Genomic DNA, 26,337 nt, shown 5'->3' on the forward strand with positions numbered 1-26,337 from the left:
ATATTTTCCTCCAGTCCTGAGATGTTATGGGTAGTAAAAGCTCTCCTCTCTAGAGCACGAATTCCTCTGGAATGAGTCCTCCCCACAAGAGCAGCGCCCCCCCATGAGTAAGGTGTGGGGGAGGCTGTGGGGGAAAGGGTGGGGTCCTCATTGGAGGCCTTCTTGGGGGAAGGCAAGCAGTCCACATCCTCAGCCTGAACGCCAACACAAAAGGCCACACAGCAGCCACCAGAAGCTTCTTCCCTTTATTTTAGTTTATTAATAGGATACAGAGTGCAGGCACTTACAGTGGTCAACCCGAGCGAACAGTGAACGAGGTCTGCTCAGAGAGTGGCCACCTGGGGCCCGCCCCATGTAGGAGGCCAGGGTAGGAGCCAAGGGGCTCCCAAAGCCTCCCAACCCACTCAGCCCTCAACCCAGGCCACTCTGGGGACCCAGGAGGAGGAGGGGGGGTGGAGGGAGGGGAAGAGAGCGAGGCCAGCGGAGCTGAGGGTTCCAGACCTGGCAAAGGCACCTCTGGCAGCCAAGGCTGGGCCGTGCAGTTAATACGGCCAAGAAAGGAATATGTACAACGTGGGCAGGGCGGGCAGCACTGGACCGGCTCCTGTCTTGCCACCAGGAGCTCCCACTGCTGAGAAGTGGACACACTCCTTGCACCCCAGCAAGGACTAAGCGTACAGGCGCCTTTGGTGCCCAGATTCCAGAAGGCCTGGTCTACTCAGGCTTTCTAGGCCTGAGAAGCCCCTGGGTGAGTCCCTGTTATACCAGCCGGGATCCCTTGTTCAAGATGGTGCTCAGGGTCCAGTTTCCTCCTCTGCTACCTCAGGCCTCATCCCCCAAAGTGCAACACCCAAGTTCCCCCCATGCTGAGGATCCAGGGCCCCTCAGTGCTATGTCCAGCTGGGGAGAGGGGCCAGGCCCGCCTCCGGCCAGGCCAGGGTTAGGAAAGACTCAGGGAGCCTGGGCCTGGCATGGGGATGAGAGGGCCAGGGGCGGCAGAGGGGCCCAGATCAACAAAGCTCCTGCACTGAGGGTGCACAGGGAGCCCTCGAGAAAATGCCCCTGCAGCCTAGTCGAGCAGGGAAGGCTCGGCTGGGCGGATAATGGTGGGCCGGCTGGGCGCAGCCGGGGGTCTTCTGCTGCAAAGAGAATAAAGACAGGGAGGGGGAGATGGCAGTGAGGCTGGAAGCAGGGTAACAATGAGGACCCAGGCCCCACCACCCCCTCCCAGGTTGCTGTTCTTTGCTAGATGCTCTGAAGGCGGCCAGGAATGAGTCCGTCAAGCCTAGGCGGTGGTAGCCTGCAGTCACTAACTTGCTGTGTGACCCTGGGCAGTCCCCCACCCGCCCTGGACCTCATGTTCCTCCCAGGACAAGTGGGGAGAAGAGAGCTTGGCCTGCAAGGTGGGGAGAGGCAGGGCAGGGTTATGCCGTGACTGATGTGTGTCCTCAGTAAAGAAGCAAAGGCCAGGGGAAGAGGCCCCGTGTGAGGGTCCCAGGCTGTGTGGCAGAAGACAGGCCTGGAGCCTTGGAGTCACCTGACTCCGGAACTTTGGGCCTCAGTTTCCCCACCAGTCAAATGAAGATGCCAGTGACTCCTCTACTCCCTGCGGGGTTCAGGCCAGTGGCTCTAGATGGTAGGCAACTAGGGGGCCAGCCTTACCTGGGCACTCCAGGGGGGATGCCGGGTGGAATCCGAGCGGGCCGAGACGGGATCTGAGGCGGGGCCATGAAGGGGTCATTATTGGCAAACACGCTCTGGGGTATGGGCCGGGATGGGATGGGAGGCGCTGAGAAGGAGGCTGCTGGCCCCACCGGCACAGGCATCAGGGGAGGCCCTGGAGTGGGGCCCCTCACTGCTGGGGGCCTTCCTGGGGGGTGCACGCTGGACACAGGTCGCCGCTGCGGAATGGGGCTGTGGAAGAAAGAGGGTGTGAGCTGGAAACAGTGGGCAGGAACACCAGCCATGCCCATTAGCCACAGAAGCCAGAGGTGGGCTGGGGCTGCTGACCACAATGGCCTCCTCTGTAATGGGCTGGGACAAGCTACGACTCAGGGAGATATGAGTGAACGCCTGGTCCTAGACAAGGGGCAGTGCAGGCCCACTGGGATCCTCTGCTCACCCCCAAACCTGCTAGAAATGGCCGCCCTCCCACCCCAAACCTACCTGTCCTTGGCTAAGGGCTCCTTTTTCCCTCTGACCTCACTTCCACAGACTTTTACTCTCACTGGCCCTGCTCGGGCCTCCCCACCTCGGTGCTTCCTCCAATCCACCCTCCATAATTGCAAATCCTACCAGAGCTTAGCTCTGCCCTATAAATCATGATCAGATGCTTCCAGAGGCCACAAGTCCCTGTCCCAGGTGCCCCACAGGCTATCCCAGGGCCTGAGCACCCGCTGCTCCCCCTGCTGGATACTGTGTCCTCTCTCTAACTAACTCTGGTTCCCTGAGGTCTCGGTAGAGCTGACACTTTCTATGAGATTTGCTTGACCTATCTTCTCCCACCACTTGCCTGACCTTCTACCGATTAGGTTTCCCTGCCTGATGCTCTGAATTCCCCACCCACACCAGAGTCTCTTTTTCATCCACAGCTCAGGGGTGGTCAGAGGGGAGGAGATTTTCTGATTATGCCCTTTCTGCCCCTCCAGATCCTGTTCCACCCACCATTCTTAGCCGTGCTCTGTGCCTGAGGAGGCTGACCACCCTGGCCAGTGTCATCGGGCCTCTTCCCCTCTCTGGCTTCCATTTAGGCTGAAGCAATGGAAGGCATCAAGAGACAGTCTGGCCTTTAACCCTTCTCCCGTCTCTTCAGGCTGAGGTGGGCTAGCAGTTCCCACTGTGACTAGCCCTGGGTGCTATGCCATCCGGATTGGGCCCCTTTACCCTGCCCACTCGTGGGCTCGGAGAGGAGCTAGGAACCTGCAGGCAGCAGCCTCTGCAGCAAGCAGGTGACCAGGTCTTACAGACCTGTGGTTGCTGGTGCTCTGGAGCCAGGTGTCATCAACGGGTGGAGGCACAGGTGTGGACACAGTGCTGGTGCTGATGTCCCCTATTATGTTGAGCGCTTCCTTCAGTGCGTGGTACATGCGCAGCATGTCGTCTCGCCGCTGGGCCTGCTCAGCTGACTCCTCCATGAGGCTGGTCTGGTCTGCCGATGAGTATAGGTAGGCCAGCAGCTCATGGTGGATGAAGGCCTTCGTCTGGGGACAAGGATCAGAGCGGTCAGAGCTTCCCACCAACCAACCATGCACTCAGTTGACCATTGAGACTGGCTGGAAAAGCATTCACCACAATAGAAAGGGCTTTCTTTGTCTTTAATTTTATTTTAAATATTTTTACTGATTTTAGAGAGGGAGAGGAAGAGAGAGATAGAAACATCAATGATGAGAGGGAATCATTGATTGCCTCCTGCACGTTGGACCAAGCCCGCAACCCAGGCATGTGCCCTTGAGCAGAATTGAATCTGGGACCCTTGGGTCCACAGGCCGATGCTCTTTCCACTGAGCCAAACCGGCTAGGGCTCTTTGTCTTTGATTTATCGTAGAACATGTATGATGTTTAAAACAGGTGAGAGGCTCAAAGGGAACCAAGAAGGAGAGAACCAAGAGAACCGGCGTAGGTAAATGCCGGCCAGTACTAGCAGCCTCCCACAACCACATCCAAATTACAACTAAAATGCAGAACAACCATCATTCAGAACTGCCTGAAATCTGGCTGAATGGAAGTCCTACAACTAGAGAAGAAGATAGCACATTGAGACTGGTAGGAGGGCAGACACAGACAATAGGATGGTGAAGGCGGGGGCGGGCTAGAAGGGGACTATAGGGGACACATATATAATACTTTCAACAACAACAAAAAAAGATTTTAAAAAGATATTTTTATTGATTTCAGAGAGGAAGGAAGGGGGAGAGTCAGATTGAGCCCTGAACCGGGGTATTGAATGTGACCTTCTGATTCATAGGTTAGATGCTCAACCACTGAGCCACGCTGGTTGGGCCCATATATGCTTTAAAATATATTTTTATTGATTTCAGAGAGGAAGGGAGAGGGAGAGAGAGAGAAACATCAATGATGAGAGAGAATCATTGATTTGCTGCCTCCTGCAGGCCCCCCACTGGGGATCGAGCCTGTAACCTGGGCATGTGCCCTTGACAGGAACTGAACTTGGGACTCTGGTCCACAGGCCAACACCCTATCCACTGAGCCAAACCGGATATGGCCCATATATGCATTTTAAATTTCAGGCTGCAGAACCATTTATATCATAAATCTCATCAATATGTGAAAAATATACCAGGGCACCCACAAAATTCACACTGATCATCACTGAGAAGGAGACCGTGAAGAATGGAACGAAAGGGAAGGGATTTGGGATTTTTGCTTTAGATCCTGTCATAGCTTCAGTTTTTATGGTCACAACACAAATCCAACCTGGTTATATAGCTTTCTGAGTACCTGCTGCAAAGCCAAAAGCCTGACATGGGAGACATTAGTACAGCTGCATTTTATCAAAGAGAAGCCTAAATGAATGGCTTGCGAGCCTAGGTCAGGCAGGTAACTCTGAAAGTAAAGGCGGGCTGGGCTGCGGCCCATCAGGAGGCCAAGGCTGCCAACACAAGGCTAAAGTTGGGGATAGACTGTCTGACTTTAGAATCCCAACTTCCACTTTTCTGAGTGTTGGGGCAGGTTTCTTGACTTCTCTGGGCCTCCATTTTCATGTCTATAAAATGGGGATGACAGCAGTCCCTCTCCTATGGTTACTGTAAGACTAAAAAGATTAATTTAGAGAAAGTGCACACATGTCGTGTTAGCTTAAGTTACCTGACAAATGTATTGAACCCTGTGTGGCCTGTACCTTCCAATTTCCCAGAAGAAGCTGGGAATCCTGATTTTGATATTTAAAAGGTAGTAACTAAGTTTTTTATTTTATAGTGTTTAGGCCAAATCTGGCTGTGGCCACCACTGGCCCGTCCCTGTGACTGAGGCCCTGCAGGGCCAGACACTTACGTTGTTGATCATGAGGTGCATGATGGTCTTTGGCATGAGGTCGCGGATGGACTTGTTGATGATGGCCACGTAGGAGTCTACCAGGTTGCGAATGGTCTCCACCTGGCGCTCTAGCTGCGGGTCCATGGAGAAGGTGTTCTCCTGTACTCCACCTTCCTCGTTTTCTGCCTGCCAGGTGGGAGAGAGGTGGTGAAGGGTGACTGAGGTCTAAGGAGAGAATAGGGAGCCCCCGCTTCTCTGAAAATGGCTTGGCCTGTCCCACCCACAACCAACCAACCCTCCAGGGCTGGCCCCTGATATCCATGTTGGCATGTGGCCCTGCCTGCCCCTGGACTGAGATGCCCGGATCTGAGGTGACCATGGCCCAAAGCGGGTTAGATCTTCTTACTTGGGGATTGAAACAAATGTTAAGAATAACAATTAATGCCAAAATCGGTTTGACTCAGTGGATAGAGCGTCGGCCTGCGGACTGAAGGGTCCCGGGTTCGATTCCGGTCAAGGGCATGTACCTGGGTTGCGGGCACATCCCCAGTGGGAGAGGTGCAGGAGGCAGCTGATCGATGTTTCTAACTATCTCTCTCCCTTCCTCTCTGTAAAAAATCAATAAAATATATTAAAAAAAAAAAGAATAACAATTAAAAAGAAAAAAAAATAACATGTTAATTAGGGGATAGGGACAGCCATGTTCTCTCTACTTCAAGGAGGAGAGAAAACATAGCAGATGGGGTCCTAGTCCCTACTCATCCCTGTCCTTGGCTTCAGTTGGAGAACCTTCTCGGCCCTGAGGACAAAATCCTCCTCCACTTCTCTGTTTTGTGTGCTCAAGGGTGTGGGCTACGTGCCTTCAGAAAGTTGTGGTAAATACAGCCTGGAGATGACTCATCCTATTGAGATCCTAGCCCCTTCCTCTCCCAGGCGGGGTCAGCTCAGCCAGAAGGGTGCTGGCCAGGCAGGGCATGGAGCGCCTCACCTGGTCCTTCTCAGGGTAGACACCAGCTCGGAGGAACGAGGCCTTCCAGCTGTCCACTTCCTCCTGGGACTCGCAGGCCAGCTCGATCTGCCGCAGGTCCTTATAGACATTCCTGTGATGGGAAGAGAGAGAGGCACATGCTTGACCTTGACTGTGGGCCCAGATTGGGTGTAATGAGCTCTAGGGTCTGAGTGACTGGGATTCACATGTGACCCAGACACTTACGACCAGAGACCCCAGGATGGTAGCAGTTTCTGTACCCTATCCTGTCCCACAGGGCAGGCATGGCTGAGACGGCCAAGCTGCCCCAAAGTCTCTGCGGGAGATTTGGGTTTGAGGTGGGGCATTGTCCCGTGATGGAGCTCTGGCCAACTGGTGGTTAGTGAGTGGCGGCCTGGAGAGATGTATGGAAGGAGTTGTGAAGGGAGGGGCACGCCGTTTTTGCTCCTCCGACTCTTCTCTGATGCCCGCATCATCATCAGGCTGGCTGCAGCTTGGGCAGCCCCCTTGGACAATGAGCAAGAAGGCGAGGGATAAGGAGGACCTGGGCCCACACACCTGTGGAGCTGCCCCACTTGCCCTGGATGGTAAAGTCTTAACCTGATTTATATAAAAAAAGGAAACATCTATCTTGTTCCTGTTACTATTATTTTGGGTTTTCTAAACTCCTAAACAATATATCAGGTAATATTTTCAACCCCCTGCACAGGGGGACACAGGGCCAGGGTGGTGGGACAGTTGCCCAGTGTCACTCAGTCAGGAAAAGCTCCCCAACAGGTCTGTCCCCCTGCAGAGCCCAGGTTCTGCCACGTACCCCCCTAGGGATTCTTGGGCAGGGGAGGTAGGTGAGCCTCACAGAGCTATAAAGGTTTTTGGAGCCAGCTGATGGCCAAAGTAGGTCTTGAGGGCAGTCCAGAAAAAAGGATAGAGTTTTTCTTACACAAAACAGGGGCTCAGCTGGAATTGGTGGTGCAGACAAGCAATGTGGTGGTGGCCCTGGGGCCAGCTGGGATGTCAATCACCTGCCAGCTGGCTCAGGTGGTCCCTGGTTCCTGGATGAGGGTGTGTGTGTCTTAGGGAGGGGCCCTCCCTTCCTGAGTTGAGAAAAGTGCTTTTACTTGTGCTAAAGTCTCCCAACACACTATGGGAAGATTTACTGAGGGCCTCCTGGTCCCTTCCCCATCTGCACTCACTCAGGGATCCCATTCGGTCTGACTTTAAATACCACTATGCAATCACAATTCCCCAATTCACATGCCTTCCTGGGGCTTGTTCCTAAATGCCACACTCTTATATCTACCCAGCTACCTCCCCAAGCCCCACAGGCCTCTCTCCCTCTTTATGGCTCCTGTCTCCCAGCTCACCCTGCCTCCACCTTCCCCATCATGCTTGCTGGCAGCTCCCTCCCTGCAGGAGCTCAGGGTCACCAGCAATGCCTTTCTCTCCATATCCACCAGAAGTTTGGCCAACTCCCCCTCTATGTCCCTAAGCACCACCCAGGTCCAGCCCCACCATCTCCCACCTGGATCAGCACAGTCTCTTGGTCCAGGTGCCCTGGGCTCCCGCCACACCCCCATGTCTGTCTCCCATGGCCACGAGAGGGCGCTGTGAGCACCTGAGTCAGGTCCTATTCCTGTTTAGAACCCTCCAAGGCTCCTGGCATCATTTCATCTGTCTCTGCCCAGAGGGTCCTCCCTGACCACCCATGGCATTTTTTTTCAATGGACTCTCTTTCTAGAATGTGATATGCCAGGGTAGGGCCTATATTCACCAAGTGCTCAGTGGATGCTGCTGAATGACTGACTCAAGGAGTCTCCATCCTGGGACCCCATGGGCACTCACCTCTGCTCCGTGTTGAAGATGGCAAAGACATGCTTGTTGGACATGAAGCCCTTCTCTACGTCACGGATTTTGAGGTTGTCCAAAGGCAGCATGTATTTCTTCTCTTTCTCCTGAGGGTGGAAGGGGAGGGGTCAGCCTATGCTGTTTAACTGAAGACCTGAAGATGCCCGGGGCTGGGCTCTACTGCAAGGACCACTGCCAACACCTGATGCTTCTCATTTTAGCCACGTTACTCAGATCAACTCACCCACTACTGCTGCCTCCTGTTCACCCTGCCCCAGCCATGCTGGCCTCCTGACACTCCCTGAACATCCTGGGCAAGCGCCCACCCAGGACCCTTTGCACATCTGGGACCTCTGCCAGGAACACTCCATGTCCGTGGCTCCCTCCTTGCCCACTTCGGGTCTTTGTGCAGAGACCTTGGCAACACCCGCCCTAACCCCACCCCAACCTCCCTCAGATCCCAACTTCTTTCCCCTTGATGCTTCCCCTCACAACACAACTGTATATCTTGCTATTGATCTGGGCTGCCGTCTGTCACCGGACAGACTCCTCAGTTCCTGGAGAGCAGGGACTCCTGTCTATTTGGTCACTGCTGACACACAGTGGATGCTCAAAGCTGGCCAGCTCTGACTCCACCCAGAATCCACTTCTCCCCTCCAGGCTGAGGGAATGAACTGCTAACTCAGCTACGGCCTCATGAGCCTGGAAGTGAGTTACCACTATGCTCCCATGTACAGAGGGGAGGGAGACTGAGGCACTGAGAAGGGCAGGCAGGGGATCAGGGGCCGGGCTGGGATTTCAGACGATCCAGGTGCTGGAAAGCAAGGCCCACGGAACTGACGGATGCCTGAGCTCCAAAGCCACAGAAGTGTCACTGGCTTCCTAAGGGCAGCCCCACTGAGGAAGTGCCGCGGGGAAGCAGCCCTGGAGCCCAATGCTCCCCACCACTGTCGGCAAAGCACCTACAGGGCCAGCGCATCATTGTTAGTTTTCACAGCGGCCATGTGTGCGCATGCGCTTGCACACTTTAACTGGGTTTTCACACCAGGAAACCAGAGCATGGTGTCAGGGTTCCCCAGCTCCCATGCCCACATGACACATGGCAAATCTCAAGAGCCAATGTGAGGTGCTGCTCCTCCATCAGCTCATGAAACCTTCCACCATCCCTGCCAGGGAAGCATCAGGCTCAGGGAGGGAAGCTGGCTGCCCAGGGCCACACCGCAGGCAGCATGGGCCAAGAGGGACCTGTGCCCCAGACCGCGCTCTCGTCACCATTCTCCCGGCCTTTCACCTCCTGGCGACTTTGGAGGAGACCTATCTCCTCACCCAGCAGTTCACTTCTTTCCACCTGTCTTGTCCCTGTCTGCCAGAAGGCCCCAGAACAAAGCCCAACATGGCTGCTGCTTCCAAATTCAAGAGCAACCTGTGACGGAGGGGAAGGGGTCAGGGGCTCCCTCAGAGTTTCAAGACTACAGTCAGGGAGGCAGGAGCTAGTGGCCAGCTTGGTGCCAAGCATGGGCTGTCCTTGGGCACTGGGAGCTCAGACCTCAGCCCCTCCCTGACCATGTGCCCCTGGGCAAGCCACTTCCCCGCTGTCTATCAAAGGCAGACAGGAGCCCTGCCCTCCTTGTTTGAGATGAGGGTTGATACTTTGTGAGAAAGTACTGATCATGTGCCAACCCAGAGCCAGTGCTTACAAGACACCAGGGTTTTCTTTTGTCTGTGTCTCTCATGCTCCAGCGACAGCCTACTAGGCTCTGGGCAGGGAGGAAGCAGACACAGCACTTCTCCAGGCCAAGCTGCAGTGAGGTAGGGAGAGGGGCCCAGTGCCCAGGAAACGACACACACACACACACACACACACACACACACACACACACGCTTCAGGCTCCAGACTTGGAGCCCAAGGGACAGAGTATGGTGAAGACAGGGTGTACCCGTTGTCCCAGGCAGTTTTGGGGGCTTTAGAAGAGAACAGGGCAGGAGTTCCCTGACTGGAAGTTTGTGGAAAGGCCTTCACTGCCCCCGCCCTGCTGTGTCCTGAGGCAGGAAGCTTCTAGTCAGCTGGCCAGGCCAAGTCACTGAGTCACAGTCCTTTTGGACCCCGAGCGAGACGCCACATCTGGAACTGTTTATAGTGTGATTCCACCCAGAGCACAGCGGCTGCCTTCCTGATGCTGCCGGCGCACGTACACACACACACACACACACACACACACACACACACACACAGCCGCTGTGTGTGTGTGTGTTTGTGTGTGTGTGTGCGCGCGCGCCCGCCCCTATCCCGACCCCCAAGGAAAGCGTCTCCCGCACGCAGAGGCCACAGACCCAAACCCTCCTTCCCACCCACCCCCTCCTTAGGATTTCCTGAAAACCCACAACTTTCTCCAGATGCAAGCCAGCCCAGCCTTGCCACGTCAGAAAAGCTCCAGCGGATTGTCACGGGCGGAGCAGTGGCTTCCTCGCCGTCTCAGAGGTGCTGGAGTGTGGTGGCCCTGTCGCTGCCTGGGGGGCCCACGGGATGGACAGCCAGCCCCGCCAACCCAGTGTTCAGACTACCTGTTCAGGGGGCTCTGAATGTGTACAGTAGTCTGCACATTGGTTAGGCTGGGCTTGGGCCAGCAGCACGTCGGGACAGGGGCCCCCCCAAACTTGCTGCCACCCCCACAGAGAGGCAGACCTGGAGGTGAGTATTATTGCCCACCACCCTGTTTCCCACCGGGGTGGAGACTCAGATGGAAGGTTCTGGAGTCTAGAAAAAGGGTTTGGGTGGGAGAAAAGGCTCCAGGGAAAGGCAGAGGGAGCCCCAATGCCGGTCCTAAGGTTTGGGGGCTCTGGCTGAATCACCCCCCTACACCTACCTCTTGCAGTAACCATCTCTCGTTTATTTTTTTAGATAAAGAAATACAAATGTCTTGCCCCTCTCTGAGGCTTCTCTAAGGAGCCTGGCCCTGGGGGTGGCCACCATGTGTGACTCTGAGGGTCGCGGCTGGAATCCTAACTTGGGCGGAGGCACAGGATTTCGCTCCTGCCCCTCCCGATCTGAGCCCGCTTTGTGTCTGGGGCACACACAAGGCCCCTTTCACAGGCCTGCTGGTTCTCATTACCACCGGCGGGCATTCGACCCTCCTCCCAACACTTCCCCTGCCTCTGGTCTGGGGCCCCAAGGGAGAGTCTGGGGCTCCTGCTTTCAACCCCCAGGTGAGAGGTAAACGAAGGGCCTGGCCTCTCTTCAAGTTCAAGAAGAGAATCTCTGAAAACTGGACTTGCAATGGTGCCGAGCAGTGAACCAGCCTAGGGTTGGGCCCAGAAGCCCCTCTGTAACTGCCCACGGCCGGCACCAGGCCCTGGGACCCCCGAGCCCAAAGGCGGGACCAGCCCTGAGCTTGCCTGACAGCTGACGAACCACAGAGCAGGCTGGGTTTCAGACGATGGGGGCGGAGAGGGAAAAAATGTGAAGGCGACACCCCACCCCTCACCCAGCCATTTTAGAGCTGATGTGGCCACCAGGGTTCCTTGAGGAATGCCTGGTCTCACCCTCCCCCCGCATCCAAACCCTATGAAGCTGTGGGGCCCTGAACAACCCCCCACCTTTGTTTAAAAACAGCCACCCAGACAGGGTCCCTCCCTTCAGGGGACTCAGAGCTCCTGAGGTTTCCAGAACATTCCAGGGTGAGTATCTGGACTCATGTGGGATGGGATGATTTCACTCCCAAACACGGTCCCTTGGAGGAATCCACATCCGGCCTGGGCTGTGGGGCTGAGGTGTCTCTCGGGTCAGGGCGCTTGTGCCCTCTACCCACCCTTGGGGCCCGTTCTCGGCTCTGTGCCATGGGGAAGTCACTAGCTGGAGGCTCAGCTTCCTCACTGACCAAGTGTGAGGATTCCGAGGGAAGGACACCCTCCACGTGTGGCCTAGTGGGCGTCATAAATAAGAGCCACCCAGGGGCCCCAACAGCGCTCTACCTGCCTCGTCTCTGAACCTGGGTGGAAATACGCAGTTTGGCCCAGGCCTGGCTGTCTCGGAATGGGGTCACCTGCCAATGAGGCCTCCTGTTTGGGCACTTCTAAAGGGGGTCCTTCCAATTCCCAAGGGGAGGCTCTGAGGGCACCTGGGCTGGGCCGGGGGCTATGCCATCCCAGATAAGCAGGACACACAGTGGCCATGTGACTAGACTCTGGTCAGGAACACCTGAGCTGGGTGATGTGTGCACGTTCTTCGTTAGGCCCTTGTTGGGGCTGCTGGAGGCCATGTGGTGATGGGCGTGGGGCAGCCATCTTGGACAGTGAGGGGAGCCCTGTGTTAAGGCGGCAACGGGAAAAGAGAAGCCTACACCCTGGTCAGCCTGCATCACAGGGCCACCGAATTCACCAGGGACACGTATGAGAAACAGACTTCTGTTTGGGTAAGTGCCTTCGTTTGGGGCCTGTCAGAGACACACAACACTGCCCTGGCCAACAGAGAGAGCCTATGAGGCTCTCGGAAGGCAACCCAGGAAAAGGACAGAAACACAGCGCTCCTTGCTGGTGACCCCTTGGCCCATCACAGTGGCAATAGGACCCGCAGGAGTGGCTTCACTCCCAGGCCGCTAAGCCAGTTATGTTGTTCCATTAGGATAATAAGTAAAGAAATGGGCCACTCAGGATGGGAAAATGGGCTAGAGCCGTGGTCGGCAAACTGCAGCTCACGAGCCACATGCAGCTCTTTGGCCCCTTCAGTGTGGTTCTTCCACAAAATACCATGTGCGGGCGCGCACATACAGTGCGATTGAAACTTCGTGGCCCATGCGCAGAAGTCGGTATTTTGTGGAAGAGCCGGTATTTTGTGGAAGAGCCACACGCACGGGGCCAAAGAGCCGCATGTGGCTCGCGAGCCGCCGTTTGCCGAGCCGCAGTTTGCCGACCACTGGGCTAGGGCATAGAGAGGATGGACCTGAAGAGCAGTGCCTCCCTCTCGCTCCCTCCCTCCCCGCCCCCTGCTCCCTGTTCATGGAGACAGCAGCTCAAACAGCATGCAATACTGCTCCCGGAGGTGCTCCCAGCAGCTCCTGGTGCTATTCCATGAGGCCTCCCTCTGTCCTTCTGATCAGGACAAGCAAGTGTGTAATGTTCTAAGGACGACACTATGGCTCAGCACCTCACAGTAGGTAGGGGCCATTCATTCTACTTCACAGATGAGGAAACGAAGGCCCAGGGAGGCCAAGGGCTTGGCTGAGCCCATATAGTCGTATCCCATGGAATCCCAATACTCCAGCAGCCTGGCGGGAAGCCTGAGTCCCTGACCCCAGGCTGTGTTCCCTCTGAGAGCCAGAACTTCCCCTTGCTATGCCTTTGGAGGCTGGGGTCTGTTTCCAGCCCACCAGGGGCTCCCTCCCCCATCTTCCTTTCCTCCATCAGGCTGGACCCCACAGGGGCCCTGGGGGCTGGGATATGATGTGTGATGCCTGGGACACCCTCCAGCCTTGGCTGTTACCATCCTAATGGTGACCTCTGAGGCACAGTGGTACTCAGGAAACATTTCTTGAATGAACAAGTCACTGAATGAGTGAACAAATGAATAAGTGAGTGAGTGAGGGAGTGACAAGTGAGGGGTCACTATTCTTGCTCTTTGGCTCCAGCTCTGCCAGCCACTCACCTCCTCATCCTTGTACCAGGACAGAGATTCGGCCGTCAGCACAAACCAATACTCCTTGGAGCCGCCCTTCATGAGGCTGATGTTGTTGATGGTCAGCCAGCCCTTGCGGATCACCTGGGGAGAAGGGCACAGCTCAGTGGAGGACCTACCGCCCAGCCCAGCCCACCCCCAGCACAGCAGCCAGAGCCCTTGCCCCCAGCAAGACAGGAAGCCAGGGAACAAGGCAGAGATACCTACAACCCAAAGACAGCCAACCTGCCCTGGTTGGGTAGCTCAGTTGGTTAGAGCGTCAGCCCAATACATCAAGGTTGTGGGTTCGATCCCCAGTCAGGACACATACAAGAATCTACTGCCTTAGTTGGCTTAGCTCAGTGGATAGAGCATTGGCCAGTGGACTCAAGGGTCCCAGGTTCGATTCCAGTCAAGGGCACATGCCCAGTTTGTGGGCTTGATCCCCAGTAGGGGACATGCAGGAGGTAGCCAATCAATGATTCTCTCTCGTCATTGATGTTTCTATCTCTCTCTCCCTCCCCCTTCCTGTCTGAAATCAATAAAAACATATTAAAAAAAAAAAAAAAGAATATACCAACGAGGCCCTGTCCGGGTAGCTCAGTTGGCTAGAGCAACATCTCGATATGCCAAGGCTGTGGGTTCAATCCCTGGCCATGGCACATACAAGAATCAACCAATTAATGCATAAATAAGTGGAAAAATAAATCAATATTTCTCTCTCCCTCTCTTTCAAATCAATTTTTTAAAAAGATATTTTAAAAAAATCAAATAGCCCAGCCGGTGTGGCTCAGTGGTTGAGTGTCGACCCATGAACCAGGAGGTCATGGTCTGATTTCCAGTCAAGGCATGATCCCCAGTAGGGGGCGTTCAGGAGGAAGCTGATCCATGATTCTCTCATCATAGATGTTTCTAGCTCTCTCTCCCCATCCCTTCCTCTCTCTGAAATCAATAAAAACATATTTTAAAAAATCAATCATTGCATAAATAAGTGGAATAACAAACTGATGTCTCTCCCTTCCTCTTTAAAATTAATCAATAAATAAAAATTTATATATATATATAAAAAAAAACAGCCAACCAACTTCATCTTGCCCCAAGCACTTTCTGCTGGAAACCCATATGGGGCACTTGGGTGGACAGTCACTGATTCACTCACATGCCTGAGGTTAGGATGAGTTAGCCCAGGTGGCAAAGGTATGCCTGCTGAAAGGGGCCCCGAGGGACCCAGGCTTGTGTGTGCAGCCACACAGCATGTGACAGTGTGACAGTCTTAATGAGACATGGGCATGAGGGATGCCCTTGGGCCTTGCCCCTCATCCCCTCTGGAAGGTCAATGGAGGACCGGAGGAGTCACCCCCACAATGAAACAGTTATTTTTTCCTTTCAGGAGCCAAGCGGCAGAGGCTCAACTCAGCCCTGACTCTGCTGCCTACTCTGTTGGCAACTCTGACAGCAAACCAGGGCAGGTGCTCAGCGGGCACAGGTACCTGCTTTGACAGCCCCCACCCTGGGGCTCCCTTTCAGGGCGTGAGGACGAAGGGATGCCTTCATCCAGAGCCCTGGGGACCTGCAGGGAATATGCCCCGTTGTCCCACTTTTCTGTCTGACACATCGGGCCGGGAGACCTCCTGGATGGGGTCATCAGGCGGTGGCTGTCATCTGAGTGAGAGGCAGAACCCAGGCTGGTGCAGGGGACTCACCTGGCAGCTATACACAGGCAGCCTGGGGGGCAATGCTTTCATGATCCCTGGGCCATGGAGACATGTGTGGGCCAGAGCCCCCCACCAATCTGGACTGGGGGCCCCAGGGCAGCGGGAAGCATGTGGAGGCACAGGCAGGGCTGCCTGGGGCCAAGGCAGCAACAGACCATGCCTAGCTGCAGAGAGTAGGCTGCAAGCGGCCACAAACAGCTGAGAAGAGCTGGTGGTGGGACCCCAGACTGGGGTAGGGCAGGAGCACCCTACATGAGGATTTGGGGGTGCTTCTGGGGCCCACATACCTTCCTAGTGGGTGGGTATCAGGACGGGCTGCATTCTGCCTACCCTGACCTGACCCCGGGCTTACCAAATCTTAACAGGGAGACCAACCTCCAACCCCTACTCCTCTTGGGGCTAGACTTAGGCTCTGAGCCTCAGAACATAAAGATGGAGGTGGCCACAGAGCGCTCAGAGACCCCTGCACCATGCAGAAGCCCCTGCCCAGGCTGGAGATGGCATGGTACGCCAGCTGGAAGCCCTGGTTAAGGCCCAGGGCATAGACTTCTCCCTCCCTTGGATGACGAGACTGCACTTTGGAATCTTCTGGCCACCAGGAAGCAGGCAGTGACCTCTAACACCTGCCCAGCCGCAGGCTGCCAGGTTGGCAAGGAGGCAGAGGCCATGGTATCCTCCCTCGCAGCAGGACGACCAACTCACCCCAGTTTAGCACTAAAAGTCTCGAGTCCCAGGTAAAGCAGGAAAGTAGGTCATGCTGAGGGCAAGGGTGGTCTCCAGACTCAGGCCCAAGGCCTTCCTGCTTAGGACCCGGGAAGCAGCCCCTGTATCTGGCCACCACATCCAGCTCCCAAGCTTCGGGGCTCTGCTCATGCCTGCTCCTCTGCCCCCCAGGGGTAAGTAGGGCCTGCCCCGGGTTAGTCCAGGCTCACAGAGTGGGTGTTTCTAACCTTCAATTCAGTCACTGATTGACAGCCCGGGAAGGGAGGAAGAGGGGGATAGAAAGACAGGCTGTCAGTGTTCCCCAGATAAATCCTCCCATGAGGCCTCTGCACTCATGGGCCCAGCCTGTGCCCAACCACCCTTCGGTGGCCTCGCTTGCCTACAGGGCATGTGGCATGAGATAGGGGTCACGCCAGGAATGGCACATCTGAATCTCAGGGCAGGAGGCTGCTAATCAGACCTGCAGAAGCTCCCCAGGTCCCTTCTCCCTCGAGCCATCCAGAGAGCTGCCTTCATGTGAGTCCAACTGGGGTTAGAAACAGAACCCCACCATGGAAAGATGCAAGCTGTGGGTGGCAGACACAGGCGCTGAGCCTAAAGGAAAAGGAGTACCTGGACCCCCTCATCCTAAACCCAGATTTGTGCCCAAGGGGACTGGGCTTAAAACAATGGGGGATGGGAGCAGGACGGGCAGGAGAGACAGAAGAGGCAGGCGGGGCTCCAGGGTACACAGCAATATGCATGCCAGGGTGGAAGAAAGGACCACAGGGACAGCATGGGCAGCAGGCAAGAAGCAACACAGCTGGTGCCCACCAGCAGGGTGGGCCAGCCTCCTCCCAGGTGAGGGTTCCAGCCCCAGTTGCCCAGGTAGGGATAGCAACCACAGCTGGGAGACCCGGGGACCAGTCATGCACACGGCAGGGCTGGGCTTTGTAGCCAGGGGTCTGGAATCCAGCAGGAAAAGAATGACTAAACCTCTCAGGCCCCTGGACTGTTTAGAGGCAAGAAATCATTCAAGTTCCAAGGAGGTTGGAGGTGACGTGGGAATCAGGAGCCAAAGACAATCCATTCCTCTTGCTCCCTCCGCCCCCAAGCTCTGGCTCTTTCTGGATCCTCTAAGAGAATTCTAGGCCCTGGGCACAAGTGAGGCCCTGGCACAGGATCAGCTCAGCTACTTGGGGTCGAAGATCCATGCTAGGGGGCAGCAGAGGGACCCAGTGCCTCAGTGGCTGGTGGTGGGAGACCATCCCGGAGAAGGAGGCTGTTGTTAGGGCTGGGGGCCCAGGCCTTGCTCTCCAAGGTGGAGAGCTGGGGCTGAGCCAGTTGCCCAGAGGCAGGCACCTTGAAAAGAGTTCAACTGTCAGACTTAAGCAGCACCTGCTACCCACTGGGCTGGGCCACACAAGGAGAGGAAGTGTAAGAACAGGGATGGCAAATACCACTCATGTGGGGGCCATGCCCATCAACGAGTAGGAGCTGCCTGAAGTGCTGTGGTAAGAATTCTAGGTGCAATGGGAAAGAATGCTAGGATCAACAAGTGATGTCTGCCACAGGCAAAGGATAAGGGATGGGGCAAGTGGCACAGAAGAGCCTACTCCATCGTGTATCTGCCATGGAGGCAGGATAGTGGCAGCATTCAGTAGTGAGTTCCCTCATCAATTAGTCATGCCTGTCATAAACTGTGTCACATACAAAGCTATCATATGGGAAATAAATTCCCCAGCCAGTTAGTCACAGCTGCCATAGGATGGGGAGTGGTGGCATGCTTAGGAAAGAGTGCCAGGAATGGTTAGCAGTGTCTGCCGTGGGCACATGACAGGGGAGAGGCACCAGGGAAAGAGGGCTAGATCAATTAGTAATGTCTGCCATGAGCACAGGAAGGGGACATTTTCCCCACGGTGATGTCTGCACTGGGGACAAAGTGGTGGCAGCGGCAAGTTCCAGCAGAGCTTGAGCAAAATCTCCCGAGAAGGACGTGATAGAGGGAAGGGAGGGAGGGGTATTAGTCAAGTATTTGCCATCCCTGACCTACAGGAAACCAGGTCCACATGTTAGGAATGGGCTGGAGGGCGGCCTTCCACCAGGGCAGTGGTCAGGTTAGTCTGTGTTAAGTCTGCTTATGCCCAAGGCAACATGACATCAGACATAGGCTGTGGCAGGGAGGTTTGGTTAGCTTGATTGTTAGTTGTTTTTTATTTTGAGGGGAAGGGAATGTTAAGGGGTGGGGGGGTCTCCACCACCACGACAATCTCTAATGTTTGCTACCACACTAAGTGGGTACTTACCAAGATCTCCCCCTTTGAAAATGCAAAGTTAGGTAAATCAAAGAAGAGCAGGCAGAGAAAAAGAGACGTAAGGGACATGAGGGGACAGAGAAAAAGCAGGAAAGGCACACAAATGGGAAGAGAGAAGAGCAGAGGAAAAAAACAGCAAAAGAAAAAAAATTACATGCTATTAATTATATTCATGGTGTTAATATTTAATTCATTATCATCTCCTGAAACAAGAAAGCAACAACATACGTATCAACAAGCACAAAAAAAATCATGCAGTGGTTACACCCTTCTTTTCCAGAGGGCTCGATAATCGTGCAAGATAAATAGCAGAGTCCCCACCCTGTATGATGTGGAGAAGCAGGGGACACGGGCAGAAAGGTGATGATTTTCTCAAAAACCCAAAAGACTAATAGTGGTAAATATATAAAGCTGTTCTTATTTCACGGCTTCTGGCTGGGGTACATCGACAAGGTAGAAAACCCTGTGTGTGACTTATGGTTTTTCCACAGGTGGGGTCAACCATGGAACTCTTTTCACAATGCAGCCTCCCACAGGCTCCTAGTCCTTGGGGCCGAGAACCCAATGTGGTCACAGACACCATGGGTGACTGTGCTGCCCTGAGGGTCAAGCTCTAACCATGGCCTTGGATGTTCAGACAGGGACTCACAGGTGTATAAAATCTGCCCCCTTGGCCCTGCCAGAGCTTTGGCTCTCAGACCGGTTTCCCGAAGCATCACAACCTAAGTGGACTTAAGAGGCTGCAGGGTGAGGATCTGTGGGGCATGCACACGCCAGGTGCCATTGCAAGGCCCAGTGGTCCCTTAGTGCCCTCCCGCCCCCTCCCCTGAGGGTGGAGCTGCGGGCCCTAGAGGGGTGGTTACCTGGTTGGGAATGGCTCTCTTCTTGTTCAGCTGTGTGCTCCTCTGCTGGGCGCTGAAACCAAAGCACAGAGAGGCTCATGCAGGTGAGAAGCTGGGAGGGACAGGGAGCAAGAGGCCCTCATGGCCCAGGTGGGGTTCTTTACCACACGAGGGGGCCAGTGACCGGTTAAGGGCAGAGTCAGAGAGAAACTGCCCTGCACACAAAGGGCTGCCCAAGGGAACGAGCTCAGGTTGTGGAAGGAGAAAATGTATGGAATTACACTGAGGCTTCTAGGCCCTGATCTCTGCCACCCCTAAGAGCACCAGCTATTTCCAAAGTGACTGGGTACTGGAGCCTCCGAGAATGGCATGAGGAGCTGGAGTCCCAGGTGGCTCAAAGTTAGCCATGATGGCTTCTGAGTGCTTAGGGGTCAAAAACTTGAGGCTTTCTCCCGCTCTCAATTCCTACCCCAACCCCTAGCAGTAAGTCCTAAGTAGCTCTGACCACGGTGTTGTCAGACCTGGGCGATCAGACCGTGGGACAGCTGCTTATCAATAAACATCACTCATCTTGGATGGCTCCTGCCCCAGACCAGAGGACAGTCAAGGTCCATAGGGCATGTTTCTACAAGGTCCCTTATTTATCTACAGTCCCAGATAGCTTTTCTTCTTATTCTACCCTGTTTCCTGGCTAGTGCATGCCAGGAAATGATGAGTGCAGATGAAGGTCATGTATCTCGCACCTACTTAGCTCACTTGTTTGTCCTAATGTCATATCTTATCGTATTGCTTTAGCTGGAACTTTCAGAACAGTATGAAAAGGCAAACCATCCTGTTTCATTCTTTTACTCACTGCCTCTGGAGTTTTACATTAAAGTTCAAGTAGGCTGTTGGATAAATTGAGAGAGAGAGAGTGTGTGCGTGTGGGTGTGTGTACACACGCAAAAAGGGAATAAGTTTCTGTTGCCTGATCAGTAAAAGTTAAAAATATTAAGAATGGAGGTGGAATTTTACCCAATAATTTTCCTAATGTTCAATGAGTTTATTACAGGGCGTTTGCTTTGGGTTTTAGTGTGGAGAGGCCATGGGAAAGCAGCCCAGAACATCCAAGCAAAGAAGTTTGACCAAACGTGTCTGAAGAAGACAGGGCTGAGCTAAGCCACTCATGGCAGGGCCTGGGTGCTAGAGAGGTCCCGGATGTGCTACTTCCTACGGGCTTCCTGGCTCCCTGCCTGTCCTGGCAGCCCACACGGCTGCACCTTTCCCTTGCCTGCCCCCAGGAAGAGACTTCCCCCCAGCCTGCAGGGCCCTCCTGGTGATGGGGCTGGCCTCTCACCTTCACCTTGTGCTGGTCTCCATGCTCCTGGCTTCTCGGCCTTCCTTCCCTGTCTCTAACGCTCTCTGGTGTACCTCGCTTGTCACCTGGCTGTCAGGACTTTCTTGGGAAGGTCTCTCAGGACGCATCCCTTGTTCCCCTTTCCAGAACCCCTCACCTACCTTCCTTTCCAACTCTCATTTTCTCTGTGACAATTTGCTCAATGACAATGTGTCCCCAGCCTGTGGGCTCTGAAGGGGCAAGTCCCAAGTCTGGCTTATTCACTGTCCTAGTCCAAAGGCCCTGAAACAGTGCTCCACGGTTGTTCAGTGGGACCCTGGGATATCCCACCTAGGACTGGGGCCGTGGTTTATACCTAGGCTGAGAGGAGCCTGGCACCCTGGGCCCCGCCCCCAGCTGTTCACACACCAGGGAAAAGGCACACAGCAGGCAATACCCACCAGGTCACCAGCTGCTCAGTATAGTAACAGCTGGGGGAGGTGGGAAGGCGCAGGAATCCAGAGGAAAGAGTGGAGTGGTCAAAGGAAAAACAGGAGAAATTGTGAGAAGGAACTGTGGATGAAGTGTGAGAAGCAGAGATATCAAGGTGAGAAAAACAGCAGCAAACCGAACAGGAGGACCAGTGTTTTCAGCCTACAGACAACTGGCTGCTGGGATAGGAGCAGGAGGGGCTGCTCCCCAGGCTCCGAGAAACACCTGGGGGTGGCCCATGGCCTGTGCCCCCCAGCCCACTCCCAGCAGGGATTACTCAGCTGGGGCCTGAAGTTTATGATCATGCCCTTATTCATTCATTCTACTCACCTACCATGTGCCCAGCAAAGAACAGCTGCTCAATTAACTGTGTTGAGTGCATTGATAAATGTTCTACCTGGTAACTACTTAGCACAACAGAGAATTCCCCGACAGAAAGACCCTCTTGCTGCAGCCTGCTAGCCCAAGGTTGGGCTCTAGCAGGCCCCTCCTCAAAGATGCCTCCCTGCACCCCCAAGGTCAGGCCAGAAGGCTGCCCTCTGGACTCCCATGGGCCCTACAGTCCCCGCCCCAGCACTGACCACACTGTATCCTAACTGTCCAGGTGCACGTCTGTCCCTGGCATGGGACCTTCTTTTGAGGGTGGGGACCTGGGCCTATGCTTGCTCAATGCTGTGTCATAGGGCCTGGCACAGAGAGACAATATTTGCTAAATGATACAAGGGAGTTGGCTACCAATGGTCTGTTATGCTATTGGGCTCAGGCAAGAAAACCTTTGTGAGCCACCAGAACAATCCATGTGACACCCAAGCTTACTAAGAGGGTACAAGGGCTGAAGGAGTCAGTGGGAGACGCCTGAGACCACCAGCATTTATATCTACATCTTGCTGAAATCAGAGCTCCCTGTTCTAGCCCCTTCTCTAGGTTCCATGGAAGGTTCTGGTTTTAAATCTACAGTGTATAAATGGAGTCCTACCCGGTTTGGCTCAGTGGATAGAGCGCCGGCCTGTGGATGGAAGGGTCCCGGGTTCCATTCCGGTCAAGGGCACGTACCTCAGTTGCAGGCTCCTCCCAGCCTGGGCCCTGGTCGGGCTTGTGCAGGAGGCAACCAATCGTTGTATTTCCCTCACATCAGTGTTTCTCTCTCTCTTCCACTCTCTCTAAAAATCAATGGAAAAATATCCTCAGGTGAGGATTAAATATAAATAAAAAATAAAAAAATAAATGGAAGCCGTGGCGATGCAGGGCAGCCCTGACCCATGAGACTCTGTGAAAGGGCCAGTGCACATGGAGTCTGGGAAAGCTGCACAGGAGCTATGACAGGCTCTGAGAAGGGCCTCAGGCAAGGAAGCACTGATGCTAGTGAGCCTTGTCCTTTCCTCGTGAACTTGACCCCAGGACTGCACTTTCTTCCTTAAACCTCTGGTGCCCTCATAGGAGAGGCAGTGGGGACAATGGGGGTGGTCCAGGCAACCTTCCAGACACTCTCACCCCAGGACCCTGACACAGAGACCCTCACGCTCCAGCTCTCAGAGGGAATCCCAACTGAGGGTGGACTGGTGCCAGCTCATCGGCCGCTGTGCCCAACAGTACATACTTGGCAAATCCAATGAAGTCCTCGTGGTTTGTGTTGATGTAGGATTGCTCAATGTCGATGAGAAGAAGAATCTGAGGGAAAGCAGAAGTCTCTGTGAGCACACATGGTCCCCGACATGACTTTCTGACTTTATAACAGTGTGAAAGTGGTAAGCATTCAGTAGAAACCATACTTTGGATTTTGATCTTTCCCCGGGTTAGTGACATGTAACATGATACTCTCTCATGATGCTGGGTAAGGCCTAATTCCCAGTCAGCCAAACGAGCATGAGGGTCAACAATCAATACTCTACAGCAAGCATGTCAAACTCAAAGGCTAACACGAGCCAAATAAATGAGGCATGTGGCGCACGGGCCACAAGTTTGGCATGCTTGCTCTATAGTCCATTCACTGTATTAGATGATTTTGCCCAATCGTAGGCTCATTTAATTCTGAACAAGTTTATGGTGGGCTAGGCCAAGCTATAATGTTCAAAAGGTTAGGTGTATTAAATGCATTTTCAGGTTACTTTATTTTCAATTTACCATGAGGTTATCAGGATGTAACAATGAGGTTATATCCTGATAAACTCATTGTAATCTGAGAAGCATCTGTATAGAGCCCAGCATGGCAGGCAGGGGCAGCAGATAAAGCACTTTTCACATAGGGGTGGGGTGTGGGTGCGGAACCACGCTGCTTCTCTGGCACAACAGGGGCACATCTCCCCCCCAAAATACACCTGGGGTGCATCTGTAGGGAGAAGGGACACACAGGTGCTTCCAGACATCAGGGACTCACAACCAAGTTAAGTTTGAGCCTACCAAACAGAGAGAGGCAGCCATGGTCACTGGCACAGCCTCTGGGGCTGACTACCTGGGCTGCAGGCTTGGCTCAGCCAGACAGCTGTGTGACCCTGGGCCCCATGTTACCAAGTTGTGGAATAGGGGCACAAGAGGCCCACTTCAACGAGTTAAATAAGACACAATATGTAAAGTCGTTAGCTAGCACCTGGCATTTCCTAAGTGCTACATTTAAACAGCAAAGATAATCTGTCCAGGTGAGGACATTAAAATGAAACACACACACACACACACACACACACGCCAGTGGGGATGTCATCAGAGATAAGGGATAGGCCCTTACACAGTACCCTGCCCCTTCCTATCACCTCACTGTGCCTCCAAGCCCTCAAGCATAAAACAGGCCAGGCAGTAGGTCAGACCCTGTGGGGTTGTTGGAAAAGGCTGGGGTGCTCCACTCTTGCTAGTTTTATAAAGCCCGAACCCCACTATCCCGGAGCCAGTGCATCAAGCCGAGCAGTGTCGACAGGGAGGCAACCAGGGGCCGTGGTGTGTATGGAAGGGACAACAAAACGAACTGGACTCTCAAGCTTCTGACACAGCTTCTAGGCTACAGAAGCTCTGAGGAAACGGCACAGGTTGACTGGGGGATCCTCTGAAGGACAAATGAGCCAGTTTTCTCCATCAATGTCAAGGGAAGAAGAACCATTCTATACAGGTGACATCACAACCAAACACAACACGTCGGCTTGTTTGGTTCTGGTTTAACAAATAGCTGCCACGAGACCACAGCAGACAAAGGAGGGAAAGTGACCAAGACCAGGTGTTGGGGCACATGAAGGAGGAATGAAGGCCCTCAGTACACAGAGCAGGGAACAGGGGAGACTCCCCCTGTGACTGCTTGGAGGAACCCACTGTCTACCTTTGTGTGTGCTTGGATGGTCTCCACAGGAAAACTAAACCACAAAAAGCACCCTCATGTCCTCTGGCAGGCAAACAGATAAGCAAGCTGTGGGCCACACATTCAGCGATCAAAAGTAACAAACTTCAGCCCTGACCAGTGGCGCAGATGGTTGGAGTGTTATCCTGTACACCAAAGGGCTGCGGGTTCGATTCCTGGGCAGGGCACATACCTAGGTTGGGGGAGGGGGGGTACGAGAAGCAACCAAATGAAGTTTCTCTTTCACACTGATGTTTCTCTCTCTCCCTCCCATCGTTCCTCTCTCTCTAAAATCAATTTAAAAAACACACACATATCCTCGGGCGAGGATTAAAAAAACAAACTGCAGATATACCACAAACAACAGGGATGAAAGAAGAAAGTCAGAATCAAAAGGCTATGTAATACAGGAGACCATTCACAAAACATTCTGGGAAAAAGGGCAAAACCAGAGGGACAGGAAGCCGCCAAGTGATTGCCAGGACCTGGGGGTCAGGGAGGGGTTGACGGCAAAAGGGCAAAGGATGCGCATTTTGGAGGGTGACAGAACCGTTCTATATTGTGATTGAGGTGGGGGTTACTGCAAGCATTTGTCAAAACCCAAAATACTGGACACTCAAGATTTACTGCAAGTAAATTATACCTGAAAATTAAAACAAAAAGCCAGTACCTGGTCCTTGGTTCTCCCCTCCCGTTCTCGGATGTAAGTGGTGACAATTCGCTCTGTTTCCTCTCTCAACCGGGGGTAGGAGCTGAGCTGAGGGGAAAGCAGAGTGGCAGCGTTGGCTGGGTCCTCGTGGCATGGGAACCACTGTGAACTACACAGAAAACACGGGGGGAGGTGGGGGACATGGGTGGGCCCACCGCGTCCCCACCCCACTCCTGTCTCATAGCTGCTCCAGCTGGGAGACAAGGGGACAGTGGGGGGACGGTGGGCCGGAGAGAGTGACAGGGTCCCCGTGCACAAACAAAGATGCTTTTTGAGAATGCGATTTAGAGCTGGAAAGTGGCAGAGAATGTGGGCGACAGCCATCCCCCTCCCACCCAGCACTGGGTGGGAGTGAGGACACTGGTTATAATTAAAGCCACCGGTCACTGGGATGAGCGCCCTTGCCCAGCTCGTGAGCGCACAGCAGCTGTTCTAAGATGGTGGGTTGGCATCTGGGTCATCTATCTCAGAGGGATCCCCTTGTAGGAAACCGTTCCTCATAATCTCAGCTCTGGAACCCACTCCTCTAACACCCCCAGAGCTCCAGCCAGCACGTGAAGAGCCACCTTCTGCAGTTTGGGTTAAGCTCCATTTTGAAGAAAATTGAGTTGGACAGTCAAAATGACTTGATGAAAACTCAGTAAACGTCCCAGGACGTAAGAGCACGAAGGTCTGCACATGGCAACGTTTTACTGCTCTGGTGACCGTTTGGAAACCCCCTTTCTCTCAGGGTCTCAGGAACGGCACTGACCCTCACCCCACTGCCTGCTGAGTAAATGCTTTTGGCAACATCAAAGCCTCCCAGCCCCTTCAGTAGCCCAAACTGCAAAGGTGGCACACACGTGCGATGCATCTCGCTCCATTCCGTCTGCCAATGCAAAGCTGAGATGTCGTTAAGTGACAACTGGCTTACGCAGAGGGGATCCATCCGAGACAGTCTCCCAGATGCGCGGGTTAAGACTAACAACAGAGGGAGAAGATGGGGGACAGATGCGTAGGTGAGAATAACAAAACCTTCTATTACCTTCTCGGCACACTTTTTAATGACCGTGGCCAGTTCTGAGACCACGAGATCAACACACTTCAAACTCGGCTCTTTGAGTTTTACAATCTGCTTTTTCACAATGGCTTCAAAGGCCATATCAGGGGTGAAGAGCCCCGTCCTGGGTCATGCGAAGGGTGGGACCAGTAGAGAGACACCCAGGGACAGTGCAGGACACACACCCGGGATGGGGGAGGGGGGGAGAGAGAGAGAGAGAGGGAGAGAGAGAGGGAGAGAGAGAAACGAGAGTCAGTTGGTTAGTGACATGCATGGAGGAGCCTGTGCCCGCATTTGCCCCGGAAGCTGCTTCGGATCAAAGAGGCATCTTGGGTCCCAGGGGTGGACTTGGTCTGGGTTTAATCACAGAAGAGCTAAGGGTCAGTGTCTTCGTGCAGATGGCTATGGGTGTGGGGACGC

General features: G+C 54.1%; 1 protein-coding gene across 6 annotated transcripts in view; it reads right to left on the reverse strand.

Moving 5' to 3' along the window:
- Positions 1-26,337, reverse strand: part of DNM2 (dynamin 2) — a 61,509-nt gene that overhangs the window by 726 nt on the left and 34,446 nt on the right. Inside the window, exons 10-21 of one of the 6 annotated variants that reach the window (XM_014533948.1) lie at positions 25,903-26,041; positions 24,840-24,926; positions 22,451-22,521; positions 19,068-19,119; positions 18,196-18,207; positions 13,464-13,577; positions 7,823-7,932; positions 5,981-6,092; positions 5,011-5,178; positions 2,968-3,200; positions 1,663-1,914; positions 227-1,139 (exon numbers count right to left, since the gene is read on the reverse strand). In XM_014533948.1, the coding sequence (XP_014389434.1) occupies positions 1,070-1,139; positions 1,663-1,914; positions 2,968-3,200; positions 5,011-5,178; positions 5,981-6,092; positions 7,823-7,932; positions 13,464-13,577; positions 18,196-18,207; positions 19,068-19,119; positions 22,451-22,521; positions 24,840-24,926; positions 25,903-26,041 (1,420 nt within the window). In that variant the 3' untranslated portion in view covers positions 227-1,069. Of the gene's footprint in view, positions 1-226; positions 1,140-1,662; positions 1,915-2,967; positions 3,201-5,010; positions 5,179-5,980; positions 6,093-7,822; positions 7,933-13,463; positions 13,578-18,195; positions 18,208-19,067; positions 19,120-22,450; positions 22,522-24,839; positions 24,927-25,902; positions 26,042-26,337 lie in introns of those variants that run through there. The other 5 variants (XM_014533951.1, XM_014533949.1, XM_014533947.1 and 2 more) reach the window with 5 other exon arrangements.

This window comes from Myotis brandtii, unplaced genomic scaffold (assembly GCF_000412655.1).
Source record: "Myotis brandtii unplaced genomic scaffold, ASM41265v1 scaffold1234, whole genome shotgun sequence".
In the NCBI taxonomy this organism is placed as follows: domain Eukaryota; kingdom Metazoa; phylum Chordata; class Mammalia; order Chiroptera; family Vespertilionidae; genus Myotis; species Myotis brandtii.